The sequence below is a fragment of the Aquarana catesbeiana genome, linkage group LG05 (genome assembly GCF_042186555.1).
Source record: "Aquarana catesbeiana isolate 2022-GZ linkage group LG05, ASM4218655v1, whole genome shotgun sequence".
NCBI classification, from domain to species: Eukaryota; Metazoa; Chordata; class Amphibia; order Anura; family Ranidae; genus Aquarana; species Aquarana catesbeiana.
The window spans coordinates 206,308,192-206,320,463 of record NC_133328.1 but is presented as its reverse complement, the minus strand read 5'-3'; the positions used below and the strand labels follow the sequence as shown (position 1 = coordinate 206,320,463).

Sequence of the window (12,272 nt, the reverse complement as noted above, 5' to 3'; positions counted from 1 at the left end):
TTTCTGCTTTTTAATTCTTCTGTTATCAGCATGATAAATTTTGACAAGCTTTCCAGCAACCAAGATAAAACCAGCCTGACATTTGTGTTGGGGTGGGTACTATAAATTAGCAGAGAGCTTGTATATTCACAGCACAAACTGTGGTCAGTTTAGTAGAAAAACTTCCTTTTTAAAGTGTTTTTGATGCGTTTCCTCTTTCCGTTGGAGGATGTGCCAGCCTCTCTTAGGCTGTCTTGGAAGATTACTAGAAATTGTTATAGGAAGTCAGTGCTAGACTTTTCAGTGTCTGTGTTGTGACATTTGAAGATGAGTTTTTCCACAATGCCTATAGCTACAGAGGTGAATGGAGGCTTGTTTCAAAGTCCTTTTTACTGCTTGTTCAGAATATGTAAATACTTCATTTAATATGTAAATTAATTTTGATTTTTTTCTAGGCACAGATTCACTTGTACTAAAAAAATATATATATATATTTTCAGCCATATTTTATAATACATCCTTTTTGTTTTGCTCCTAGGAACTGGTTATCTGCAGACACTAAAGATGAACGAAATCTCTGGATGCAAAAGCTTAACCAGGTCCTCGTGGATCTTCGCATGTGGCAGCCAGATGCTTGCTATAGACCAGCTACCAAAGTTTAAAAGAAATTGTGGATGTTTACTGAAAACCTGCTTCTTGTCCTATAGTTCACCTAGTTTTTGTGTGTGTGTCTGTTTGTTTTTTAACTTGTATGCTTTTTAAAACTATATTATGCCTTTAGTTGTGTATCATTTTTCATCAAACTGAGGAGTTTTATTACTATTTTTCCCTTGGCCTCATGGATTACAGTTAGGTGAGTTAGTGATTTGTTGCTAGGAATCTTAATCTCGCACAGAATGGGTAACCCTACATAATACCATTGGGGGATCACGCCTGTAGTATTTGTATTGTTTTACTCTTTATTTTGGCAGTGAAAATTTGCCTTTTTATGAGCGCTTTCCTGCTACCTTATGTGCAATATTCAGACCTTTATTTGGACAGAATTGCCACAACAGTTTTACTTTATATATTTAAAAAAGAAAAAAACTATTTTAACTACTTTAAAAACATGAGCACAGTCCATAGTGGCTTTTCCAGCTTGGCTTGTTTCTTCTTTTTTTTTTTTTTTTTCTCATTCGGTATGGGAGCAGAATGGGAGCATATGGATGTAATATGACCTGACTCTCGGTCCATTTAAGTGTTGAAACTTCAACATGGAGTTAATTTAAGCTCAAAACTAAGGCTTCAGTGGCTTCCACTGTTTTGAATTATACCGTTTATTCTTTATTTAAATACCACACTGTTTCAAGATCTGTTGTGCGATTTTTAGTTAAGCTATATGCCTAATAATGATCAGGGTATTGATGGCAATAGACTTTCTGTATAAAATTAAACAAGAAGTTGAAGTGAAAATCCAGCCAAAACCTTTTTTGTAATTTTTGGATAGCGAGGAAGAGGACTGAAACCTCCATCAGGTCTTTACTGCTGTCTGAAGCCTTGTTGGGTAGGTATCCCTCACTTCCTTTTCCAGGAACTATGTTGTCACCTAGACAGGTAGTAAGGTCATGTCTCCTGTGGGGGAGCCATGATATGAAAATCTGTTCGGGGCTTTAGCTTTCTCTACTGTCATCGGTGAAGTAAAAGGCAATCTACCCAATTGGGCCACAGATGGCAGTAAAAACTAACAGATCCAAATATATATTTGAGCGCAAAGAACAAATGAGCTCTGCAGTATTTTTTTTTTTTTTTTTAAGTTTTTACAAAGCTGCTATGGTGCCAGCTATTTGCTTTACTGGTTTATTTTATGGCATAGTTAATAAGTATTTGTATATTTTTTTTAAAGGGTGTTGCTTCATGTTTCTTGGCTGTTGTAAATCTATGGAGCTGAACAAACACAGATATTTAATTAGAGTACCATGCTTCATAGCAATTGGTAATAGACTACAGCACTTCAATTCTCCTATCACTATGTTAAATCATATTTTCAAAACAATTGGGCTAAATTGTCACAAAAATGCAACTGGGAATGAATTAGACCAGTAAAATTTTAGTTAACTAATGTTAATGAGGCATGGCAATTGATACAGACATGGCTATATTACTATAAAACCTGTTCCAATCCCTAGACTGCTACTACTTCTTTTTTGTATACATACATATTTGAGGTTGGGCCCAGTGTTGCAGCCTAGTCTATCATCTAGATCAGTATGCTTTTTCAAGGACAATTATGACTTCTTGATGCTAAGCATTACTTTTCTACAGTACGTTCTGCCATTATTTTACTTTGCATTCCGATTACCATGATTTATTTCTAAACGAAGATAGTTACCTCAGTAAAAAAAAGTGTTTGGCTTAGGAATTTCTGTTTACAGTGGCCTTGAAGCATTATGTATAAAAGTACTTTAAGGTTTTAATGCATTAAAAAAAAAATTATCCTTTGTTCTCATTCACTGACCTGGTGAAAAACATGGGTACTCCGGACTACATGTTCACTATTTTTGCGTTTACTATTCATTTATATTCAGGTAATCTAAGAATTTGATAGAATTATGCTATCTTATCTAACTCACAAATGAACACTAACCCCATTTGTGATTTCCCTCACACACATTTGAATGTTTGTCCGATTTTTGTATCTATTTCACTCTTTTGTGTGTTCTTTTGTACCTTTTACTTGTTTTGTAAAAATATGTATGGGGATATTATGACATTGAAAAAATAAAATTTGTATATATATATGTATGTATCAAAGCTGTGTTATCACATTGCATGGACAGTCAGTGGTTTCTTTGCAGTGTTCTGTGAAATCATTTTTATGGTTTTATGAAAAGAAGGAAAAACATTTTATTTTTGGTTAGAGAAAGGAAGTAAGAGCCAAAACAAGAAGTGAGAGGAAATCCCTCCAAAGTCAGGGAATCCTGGTGTTTCTATTGGAAAGTTTCCCCCTATTAGTGTTCTGATGTCAACACAAAATTTGGGATTTTCTTTTTCCTTCACTTTCGATGATGACCATAAACAAGACAAATGGAGAATGTGAATATCCCTAACGGGGGCACAGACAGCAATAGAAAGCATGTTCTTATCCTTCTACACTCTATCCAAAACTTAGTTTTGCTTTTAGTGAAGCTTTAAATCTAAACTACAGGCAAGCAGCTAAATTTATTGTTTTTCAGTGCCCAAGGATTTGTATTTCTTCTATTAAGCCTTTATATGTTTTTTTTTAATCAGTAAGCGTTTGAGCTTTTTTAATACACGCCAAAGTAAAAGTGGATTGCAGAAAATTACAATGTGACGATACAAATAACACAGACTCCAAAAGAATAAATCATCCAACACACCCTGGTTTTAGGTCTGAAAGCAAAGGAGTCCAGGTCCATAAAAGAACTGCCTTTGTAAGATGTGATGTTAGCCTATGTCTGCATAAAAGGGAGTGGGCGGTCATGTCATCCTGAGTACAGAGGAAATGAAAATAACTTTTGATTTAGAAAAGGGAATTGAAGTAAATCGAGAATTTGGGCCTGAAGTAAGAAAATGGATGGGGAGGACGGGAGTGGTGTATGAGATGGAGTAACCTCCACTCTGTATATAGGGCCGCTGGCGGTAATGCTACAAGAAGTTCATAAATCGGTCAGGGCTTGAGTATGTGGTCCAAATACTCCAAGTAGAGATATATTATTCAAATTTGTCATGTAACCAAGCTGTCGGTTCCTCCATTCATTGTAAGTGAGTGATTTTGGAAATCGTTTCCTTTAATATAAGGTGAGGTCTGACCTTCAATGTTCAGGTATCACGATTCTGGATGCCAATAAAAAAGTGCAAAAACCTTTCTGACACTTAGATATTGAACCAGGGAGGAGTACAGTTCCTGGTATCTGCAGAGAGCTACAGCTTGTCACTTGTTCATATATTGTAAATATTTGTGCCCAAAAGGAGAAGATCTAAGTGTAGGACCACCAAACATTTAACATGGTCTCTCTCTCCTTCACGCCAACATCGAGCAAAGGCAAGGGGATGAACTTTTTTGTATAAGATGCGCATTTGTACCAATGCGTTGGATTTTGAAATTGTTCTCATGAGCTGCAGTCACAATGCTAAGTATGTGTCAAAGTGAGCATTCTGTGGAGGTGGTCATCAGAAAAAGGACAATTTAGATCCCTTTGCCAAGCAGAAATGTAGGGAGGGAACGTTCATGTTCAACCTCTAGAAATGGACCCTGATTTGTTGAGATGGGTTCAGCTAAAAGTATTAGAGCCAACGACTGGGTAAGATGGGCTTGTCTACTGTTGAGGCTATGTTTACACTGATCCAACACTGAAGTCGCACAACTTCCGGTCTGACTTTGCCCTGCAACTTCAATGAACGGATCTGATTTGAGATGATTGCAACTTTTTTTTTTTTTTTCTTTTTTGGAATGAGGTCCCTCCCCAAAATCCATACCAGAACCTTAATCCAAGCATGCAGCCCGGCAGTTCAGGAAAGGCGGGGAGCAAACCTGCCCCACCTCCCTCCTGAACCATACCAGGCCACATGCCCTCATATGCCCCCCATCCACCCCAAAGCACCTTGTCCCCATGTTGATGGGGACAAGGGCTCTTCCCCACACTTCTGTATCATGCAATCCAGTGCAGGCAAGAGTGCCAATAATATTTAAAACAACACTAGGTTCACAAAGGCTAGAAAGTTTTCCTGATGAAGGAAGGCTGTGACAGACCTGGAATTGTAATTTAAAATTTTAAACTATGCTAGGTCTGTCACAGCCTTTCTTCATCAGGGAGGCTTTCTAGCCTCTGTGGACATTAAAGGGGTTTTAAACCCTCGTGTTTTTTCACCCACTCAGCAGCTCCCCGTTTTGCTCACCTGAGCCCGTTCGTTCCCTTCTGGAGACGCACTCTACCTCTCTGACCGAGGGTTCACGGCTCTTGATTGGATAGATTGATAGCAGCGCTGCCATTGGCTCCCGCTTCTGTCAACCAAATCCAATGACGCAGGGCCGAGTCCGGCATTCTGTGTCTATGGATGCAAATTCTGGACTCGGGAGCACGCCTGCACGGTAACCCCCAGGGAGAGTGCTTCTCCTAGTGAGTTTACAGATGCGGGAGGAGCCGCGAACGCCATTGGGAGACCACAGAAGACTATGATCGCGGCCAGAAAAAGAGGGTCGGAGCCACTCTGCAAAACTAACTGCATAGTGGAGGTAAGTATGATATGTTTGTTATTTTTTAAAAAAGAGGGTTTACAACCCCTTTAAGGATGCCTACTTGTATGTCTCCATCTTTACGGTACATCACCCACCTGGTAAATTCCATGCAACATTTTTGGATTCTATAGCTGGCCATACATGCACCAAGTTTCAGCTGATTCCTACTGAATTGGCAAAAATTTGTTTTGTTGGAGACTGTAGGCAACACTAGGATTGACAAAAAAGTCAACTTTTTTTCAATTGACTTTTGTAGAAGGAACTGTTTGGAAATTTGTCAGCTGAAACAGCACCTGCATCCAATTAGATTCCAGCACTGTTTGTGTATTTTGACAGCCTGCATTACACGCTGTCTGAGTACAAGGCCTCTTTCATGTAATTGGTCATTACTTGCAGCAGCAAGAATCAGAATTCTTGCGGCTGGAATGACCGGGGCATGCAAAAAGCCGCAACCGTTCAGCCTATTTAGTCCACGCAGATAATGGATGCCGCTGTTCACATGTAGCCACACGCAGAGTGGTGATCTGCGGTTATGGAAAGATGCCTGAGCAGTCAGCAGCATTTAGGCTCTGACATCTGTTCCTAACTACAGGAAACCACTCTGTGTGCAGCTACATGCGGCCCTATTCTTTAAGTGGGCTGAGTGGCCGCTGCTGTTTGCATGCCCTAGTCATTCCAGGAGCAAGAATCCACACATTCTTGCTGCAGGAGACTTTTGGCTGCATGTAACTGTTAGATGAATTTCCTGCTGTGAGTTAGGCCTCTATCAATGTTGTTTAGTGTGGTTGTAAATATGTTACATTTTTTTTGTATTCACTCCGAACTAAACAAATCTATAGGTACAGTATTTGGGAAAAAATAAATGCACATATTTTTGCAGGGAAAAAAAATGTGCATTTATTATTTTTTCCCACAGGAGCCTATAAAGCATTGTACCCGTGATCAGTGGATCAAGAGTGCAATGTTGGGATCTTACAGACATTGGGAATGAACTACGCGAGCACCCATCAGAGCCCTCATAGTCTATTGAGAACTACAAGCTGTCAGCTGCAGTGGATGATGGTAATTGTAGTCCTCATTCACAGATCGCGGTTTTCAATATGTGACAGAAGGTTTGGGGTAAAGAACCCCCACCCTCTGTCACGGGGGGAACAACAACTCTGGAGCATGTTACACCTAACACCCATAACTCTGGTGGAATGTGTAACATGCTCTGAAAGGTGTGCTAGAAGGAGGTGGGGGGGGGTGAATTTCCGGCTCAGATCGCCGCTGCAATCTGAGCCAGCAGTGGCAACAGGTACCTGTCAAAACCAGGTACTTGCTCCCCCCAAAAGTGCCAAATGTGGGAGGGGGGGTGGAGCTGTGCTTTAAGCCTTTTGCTGCTATAGATTTTTTTTTTTTTTTTTCCCCCAAAATTGCTTGTACCCATGAAACCGCAACAAACTATGGTACCCGAAATTGTCCTTTGGTGATGTTTTAAATCCCTTTAAAGATTATTGGTTTATAATTAAATAAATGAGAGAAGCCACGCTAGAATAGTCCCAATTGCTGAATCTGGATAATTGATTAACGTGATGATATGTTTCCATAGTTGAAATTGGGTTAAATCCTTATGATAATGACACCACAGTGATCCACTCCAAGAAGCGCACCGCCACCATAAGAAAAACTTGTTTGCCAGATAGCAAGCAAAACCAGGCATGTGGCTATAGCCCAGCCAAGGCCTCTTGCTTGTACAGAAGATCTTAGGAATGATTAACACTGGATGGATGGCTGCAATGATTTCTCACACATCGCCACCACTGTAGAGTCTGTGATCCTCTCGTTCAGCAAAGGACCCAATAAGAAAGACTAACCATAGTGTAATATTGTCTGACTTTTTAATTGTAAAAAAAAGTTATTACACTTACATTGATAGGTTTAAAAATCGCATCTAAAAACAGCTGGCTGGCTCGCAAGAAACTCCCGTCGTCCTAGTAAGACAGCGTGGTGATGTCATCATGTACCCGTCTCCAGACGCGTTTCGTCAAACGTGACATTGACGACGTCCTGTATGATGAAATGCGTTCGGAGGGGGGTTGTGTTGATGTCACCACGCTGTATTACTAGGACGACGGGAGTTTGTTGCGAGCCAGCCAGCTCTGTTTTTATACGTGATTTTTAAACCTACCAATGTAAGCGTAGACTTTTTTTACAATTAAAAAGTCAGACAATATTGCGCTATGGTTAGTCTTTCTTTTTTGGTCCTTTGCTGAACCAGACAATCACAGACCCTTTGCTTTTCTTTAGTTTTGCTTGCTTTCTGGTAGGCAAGTTTTTCTTATGGTGGCGGTGCACTTCTTGGAGTGGATCACTGTGGTGTCATTATCATAAGGATTTAACCCACCAATTTCAACTATGAATAACATGATGACATGTTTCCAATCAATTATCCTGATTCATCAATTGGGACTATTCTAGAACAGCTTTTCTCGTTTATTTAACTTGTGTATCTTACATTAAGCTGCTGCTTTTTTTGTTGATACACTAGTGCGGTTTTAACCTTTTTATTGGTTTATAGTTAACTGTGAATGATGGCCCTAGAATTATTACTATCACTCCAGCGTTTTAATATTTGGGGTGCATTCATAGTTTTTATAGGTAGGTTGCTTTAAAAAAAAAAATGGAGTTTTTATATTTAACTGATTTTACTTGACTTTAATTTTTTAACCTTCGCTTTTTTTTTTTTTTTTGTGGATGTAAACCCGATTCATGAAATTTGAGCTGGGCACATATATCTGCAGTGTTTTCTTATCTCTCTTCATCTCTTCAAAGCCCTAAGTCCCGTGCCTTTTGCCTTCTCTGTTATTCTGTTGTCAGCATAACTTCTGACAAGTTCACTGTCAACCTGTAATAAAACCAGGCTGAATTTTGTCAGGGTGGGTGCTATAAATAGATTAGCAGAGAGCTGGTCTATTCAGAGCACAGCTCTGCAAGTCTTCGCCTATTTGGAGAAGGGGGGGGGGGGTAGTGTATGTGCCTTTCCTCCAATCACCTGTCGCAGTGTATGGCAAGAATCCACACCCACAGGTGAATCAGGAAGAGAAAATTCTAACAGGACGTGCACTTTATAAACAGGGTATAAAGCTGAAGACAGCAGATATGATTTGTTTCATTTCTGTATCATCTGAGGCTGTTCACTTCACTGGGTATATGTGAAGGTTTACATCCACTTTAAAGTTCCCTATTCAATAGCATAGTGCAGGTGACAGGTTCACTTTAAAGTGTAGTCAAATTTAAAAACACAAAAAAAAAGGACATGACTTACTATTAAGCTGGCCACAGATAATTTGAACCATGCATGAGAGGGCAGGCTGAATGTACTCAAGTTGATCGATTGATCAACTTGGGTACAACTGCCCTGTCAGATTTTACATGCAATTATCGCTAGCGGCTATTATAGCCGCTAGCAATAATCAGTGTTCTCCCAGCGGGGACAGCTTCTCCTGCCCCCCACTGCTGGGAGAACACACGGTCTGTGTTAATGGGGGAATCGAGCGATCGGGTTGCAGGGATAAAATCGCTCTGTCTATGGCGCTTGTATCAATTGTACAGCTGGCTCCTGATTTCCTTGAAACTTTCCTCTGATTTCTTTGTCTAATCCCCCCCACTGCCTCAATCATCTGGGTACTTAGGGGCATACAGTGTATGCAAACAGCTGCATCCAGTAAATCTGCCAGGAGCTGTGGGTGATCACATATTTCTGAACAGCCTGTGGTCATCTGCAGTTAGGGACTGATAAGCGACCATGGAAGCAAAAAGACCTGTCCCTAATTGCAGGTAAACACTGGATGTAATGAAATGTGACCACAGCAGTTTTCATACAACTGTAATCTTAACAGCAAGAATTAGCTGTATGCCCCTAAACACTCCTGTGAGTTTAGTTTAAAGATTGTTTTGGAACAGTGAAAAGGGAATAAAAATCCTGAAGCTTTTCTGCTGTTGGTACCAAGGGTGTTAACTCCTTGGCTCAACAGATTCACAAGAGCAGTATGGTTGACAGCAAGTCTGTGACAAGCAGGTTGCACAACACGAAGGAAGGTGGAGACAGAGCAGAACTCTAGCTTGCAGCCCTTAAACACCAGGTCTCTCCTCCAAGCATCTGAGATGCTTGCTGGCAAGGTGTCTGGAAAGGCCAACAGATGTACCCCCAGTTTAAAAAGTGGAGGCATCCCTCAACAATTTTTAAGTGGACATGGCTGTAGGTTTGGGAAATTTAAAGGCAATGGTTTGCAATAGAACTGGGCCACTGGCATGGGCTTGGCCTTGGAGGTTGAAATTTGGGAGAAAAGATAGGAACTCTTCTTGGCTTCAAAGGTAGGAGTGTTTCCAGTTTGAGACCTAGGGAGTGTAAATAACAATGGTGCAGTCTGCTGCACACTGATGATGAGACAGGCCCACACAGGTGACCTCTGGGGGGCAACAGTGCTCTGCACCTGTGGAGATTTGCAGTCTTTTGGAAAAGTGTGGCTTCTAATTTAGTTTCCCTGCAAGCTGCCCCTGGCTGGCATCCTAACATGATGGAGTTTTGTCTCCCCCTCGGTTTCCTCTTCTCTGTCTGGCACCGTTGAATACCTATTCATCATCCCCTACCTCCTCATTGCAGGAACATCACTGCCAAATGGTTCTACCTGCATGTTGTCCCCTTCTCCTCAAATTTGAAGGCCATTATTTTGCCACCTATCCTTTTGCAGCAAGTGGCTCATGCTGTGCTCAAATAATTCAGCAGACTCCTCAATGCCATTTGGTGTGGGCAACAGCAGGAGTAACTGTGGATGAGAAATCAGACTCAGAATATATTTTGGCAGCTGTAGTGGACTGCAAGCTACAGTAGTCTGAGCCTTGTGACAGAGGAAGACGATGAAGACGATGAAGACTTGGTTAGCCACTCCACCACCCCTTCACATGCTCTGGCTCCTGGCATGCCCAGCACCTGAAAGAAATGGCAAACGTGCCCTGTCTGCAGATGGTGCAGCAAGTATATGATCAATGCTTTGGCCTATGGACACAGAGGCTGCTCACCCCCTTATAGCTGCATGCTTTCTGCCCCTCTCTAGGTGTGACATACATGATGATTAAAATATGGAGCTAATTCTCTACTTTTATTTGCAGCTATTAGAAGAGATGTATGGGCAAAAGTGGTGCTTGGGTGCACTGTAAATTGTGGTTCGTTGTCGGCTAAATGACACCTCAATAACGCGTGGTGCCCTGCTGCAAATAAAGAGCACCTTTTGTGTGCTGCTGCTGCAGCTGACACCGTTAAAATAAAAACATACATGAATAAAAGACCCCTAACAAAATAAAACTCAAATAAAATAAAGCTCAGAGGCAAAGAATGTAAAAAAAACACCCACTTTTTTTAGGAAAAAGAAAACTGATTAAAAGAAAAAAAAGGGGCAGCAACAACAGAACACACACACTCCACTCTCCCTTATAACACAAACTGCAAGTCACTTGATGAACTTGTGTCTTTTTTCAATCTCACCTACTATGTAACTGCACCTGTCCATATTAAATATACAATATATAGTACTAATACTGTAAACACAAAACTGTAGCACACTAAACTACACTATCCCACCTCTCTTTCTCTGAGAAACGGGGAGAGCAGACTTTTATAGTGTGTGAGCTGTAACTTAGTGTCACTAAACCAACATCATAACAAACTAGCAATAAATGCTGTATTACATGCTGTTCATACTTAGTCACTATGGGAATAATTTTCTGCATTCTGCAAAAAAAAAAAATGGTTGATCCTGCTGTTCCCCCCTCCCCCTTCTGTCTGTTTCCACTGCATTTGGTTTGCAGAGCAGTGTTGGCACTGTCGCTGCACATGCTCAGTTTTCAGTGAGTTTCTATGCTGGGCTTTTTCTCCCTATCACATCTGAGCAGCCCATGTGACTATAGAGTCACACATGTGGGCATATACACAGTGGTAAATGACAGTTAAAAATACAATGGGGGCGAGATATTACATGTAGATTGATGGAGGCTTCCCCTCCCTCTTATTCCAAGAGGCAGGCTGGAGGGGCGTGGCACTCTGAAATCCCCCCACACCATGTTATTGGCAAAAAATGATAAAGATTTTATTTCTAAATATATATTTGTATGACAATTTGAAACAGTTTACTGATATTATTTTTACTCCAAAGACTGATTTTTTTATTCTGAACATGTGACCAGCAGCAGAGGACTAGAAGCTTCTCCTGCTTATGTTTCCCTGCAGACAGGCTGAGAAGAGCTGGGTCATGTGACAGCTGTATATCGATTAGGAAAAAGGTACTTAGATGTTTTCTTTTATTAAAATAATTACAGTACCATCCATATACAGAAATAGAAGAGACAATGTAAATTAAACAGTGTATGTATAGTATCACTTTAAATCTAAACCATCATTGGCCAAAGTTTTGCAACTTTGTCCTATGATGACATTTACAATGCCTTATCGGATGTTCACCAGAAGGATTCCAGCCAAACCTCCTTAAAGTTCCTGATTCGTCCAAATATTGAATGTTTAGTCTGAACACAGCTCATCCCCAATGTACATGTGTATAGCTGCTAGTTTCTGTTTGGCATAGTGTATAAACGTTTTGCAGGTGGCAGCATAACCCACACCTCAAAGATTACATTTTGCATGCAAAATACCTATATATTTTGTGTGTGTGTGTGTGTGTGTGTGTATATATATATATATATATATATATATATATATATATATATATATATATATATATATATATATCTTGTCACATGAAAAGTTATAATAAAATATTTACTAAAATGTGAGGGGTGTACTCACTTTTGTGAGATTATGGATTATGTGTGTGTGTATGTGAGTGTATATATATATATATACCCCGTATATATATATATATATATATATATATATATATATATATATATATATATATATATATATACACACACACACACACACATAGTATTTCACAAAAGTGAGTACACCCCTCACATTTCTTTGCTACAATGTAAAGTAGTGAGTGTACAGCTTGTATAACAG

At 40.0% G+C, this 12,272-nt stretch overlaps 1 protein-coding gene across 3 annotated transcripts in view; it reads left to right on the top strand.

Moving 5' to 3' along the window:
- Positions 1–2,754, top strand: part of ANLN (anillin, actin binding protein) — an 82,908-nt gene extending 80,154 nt beyond the window's left edge. For all 3 annotated transcript variants that reach the window (XM_073630514.1, XM_073630513.1, XM_073630512.1), the window contains exon 24: positions 518–2,754. In XM_073630514.1, coding sequence (XP_073486615.1) covers positions 518–641 — 124 coding nt within the window. In that variant the 3' untranslated portion in view covers positions 642–2,754. The remainder of the gene's footprint in view (positions 1–517) is intronic.
- Positions 2,755–12,272: the final 9,518 nt, after the last annotated feature.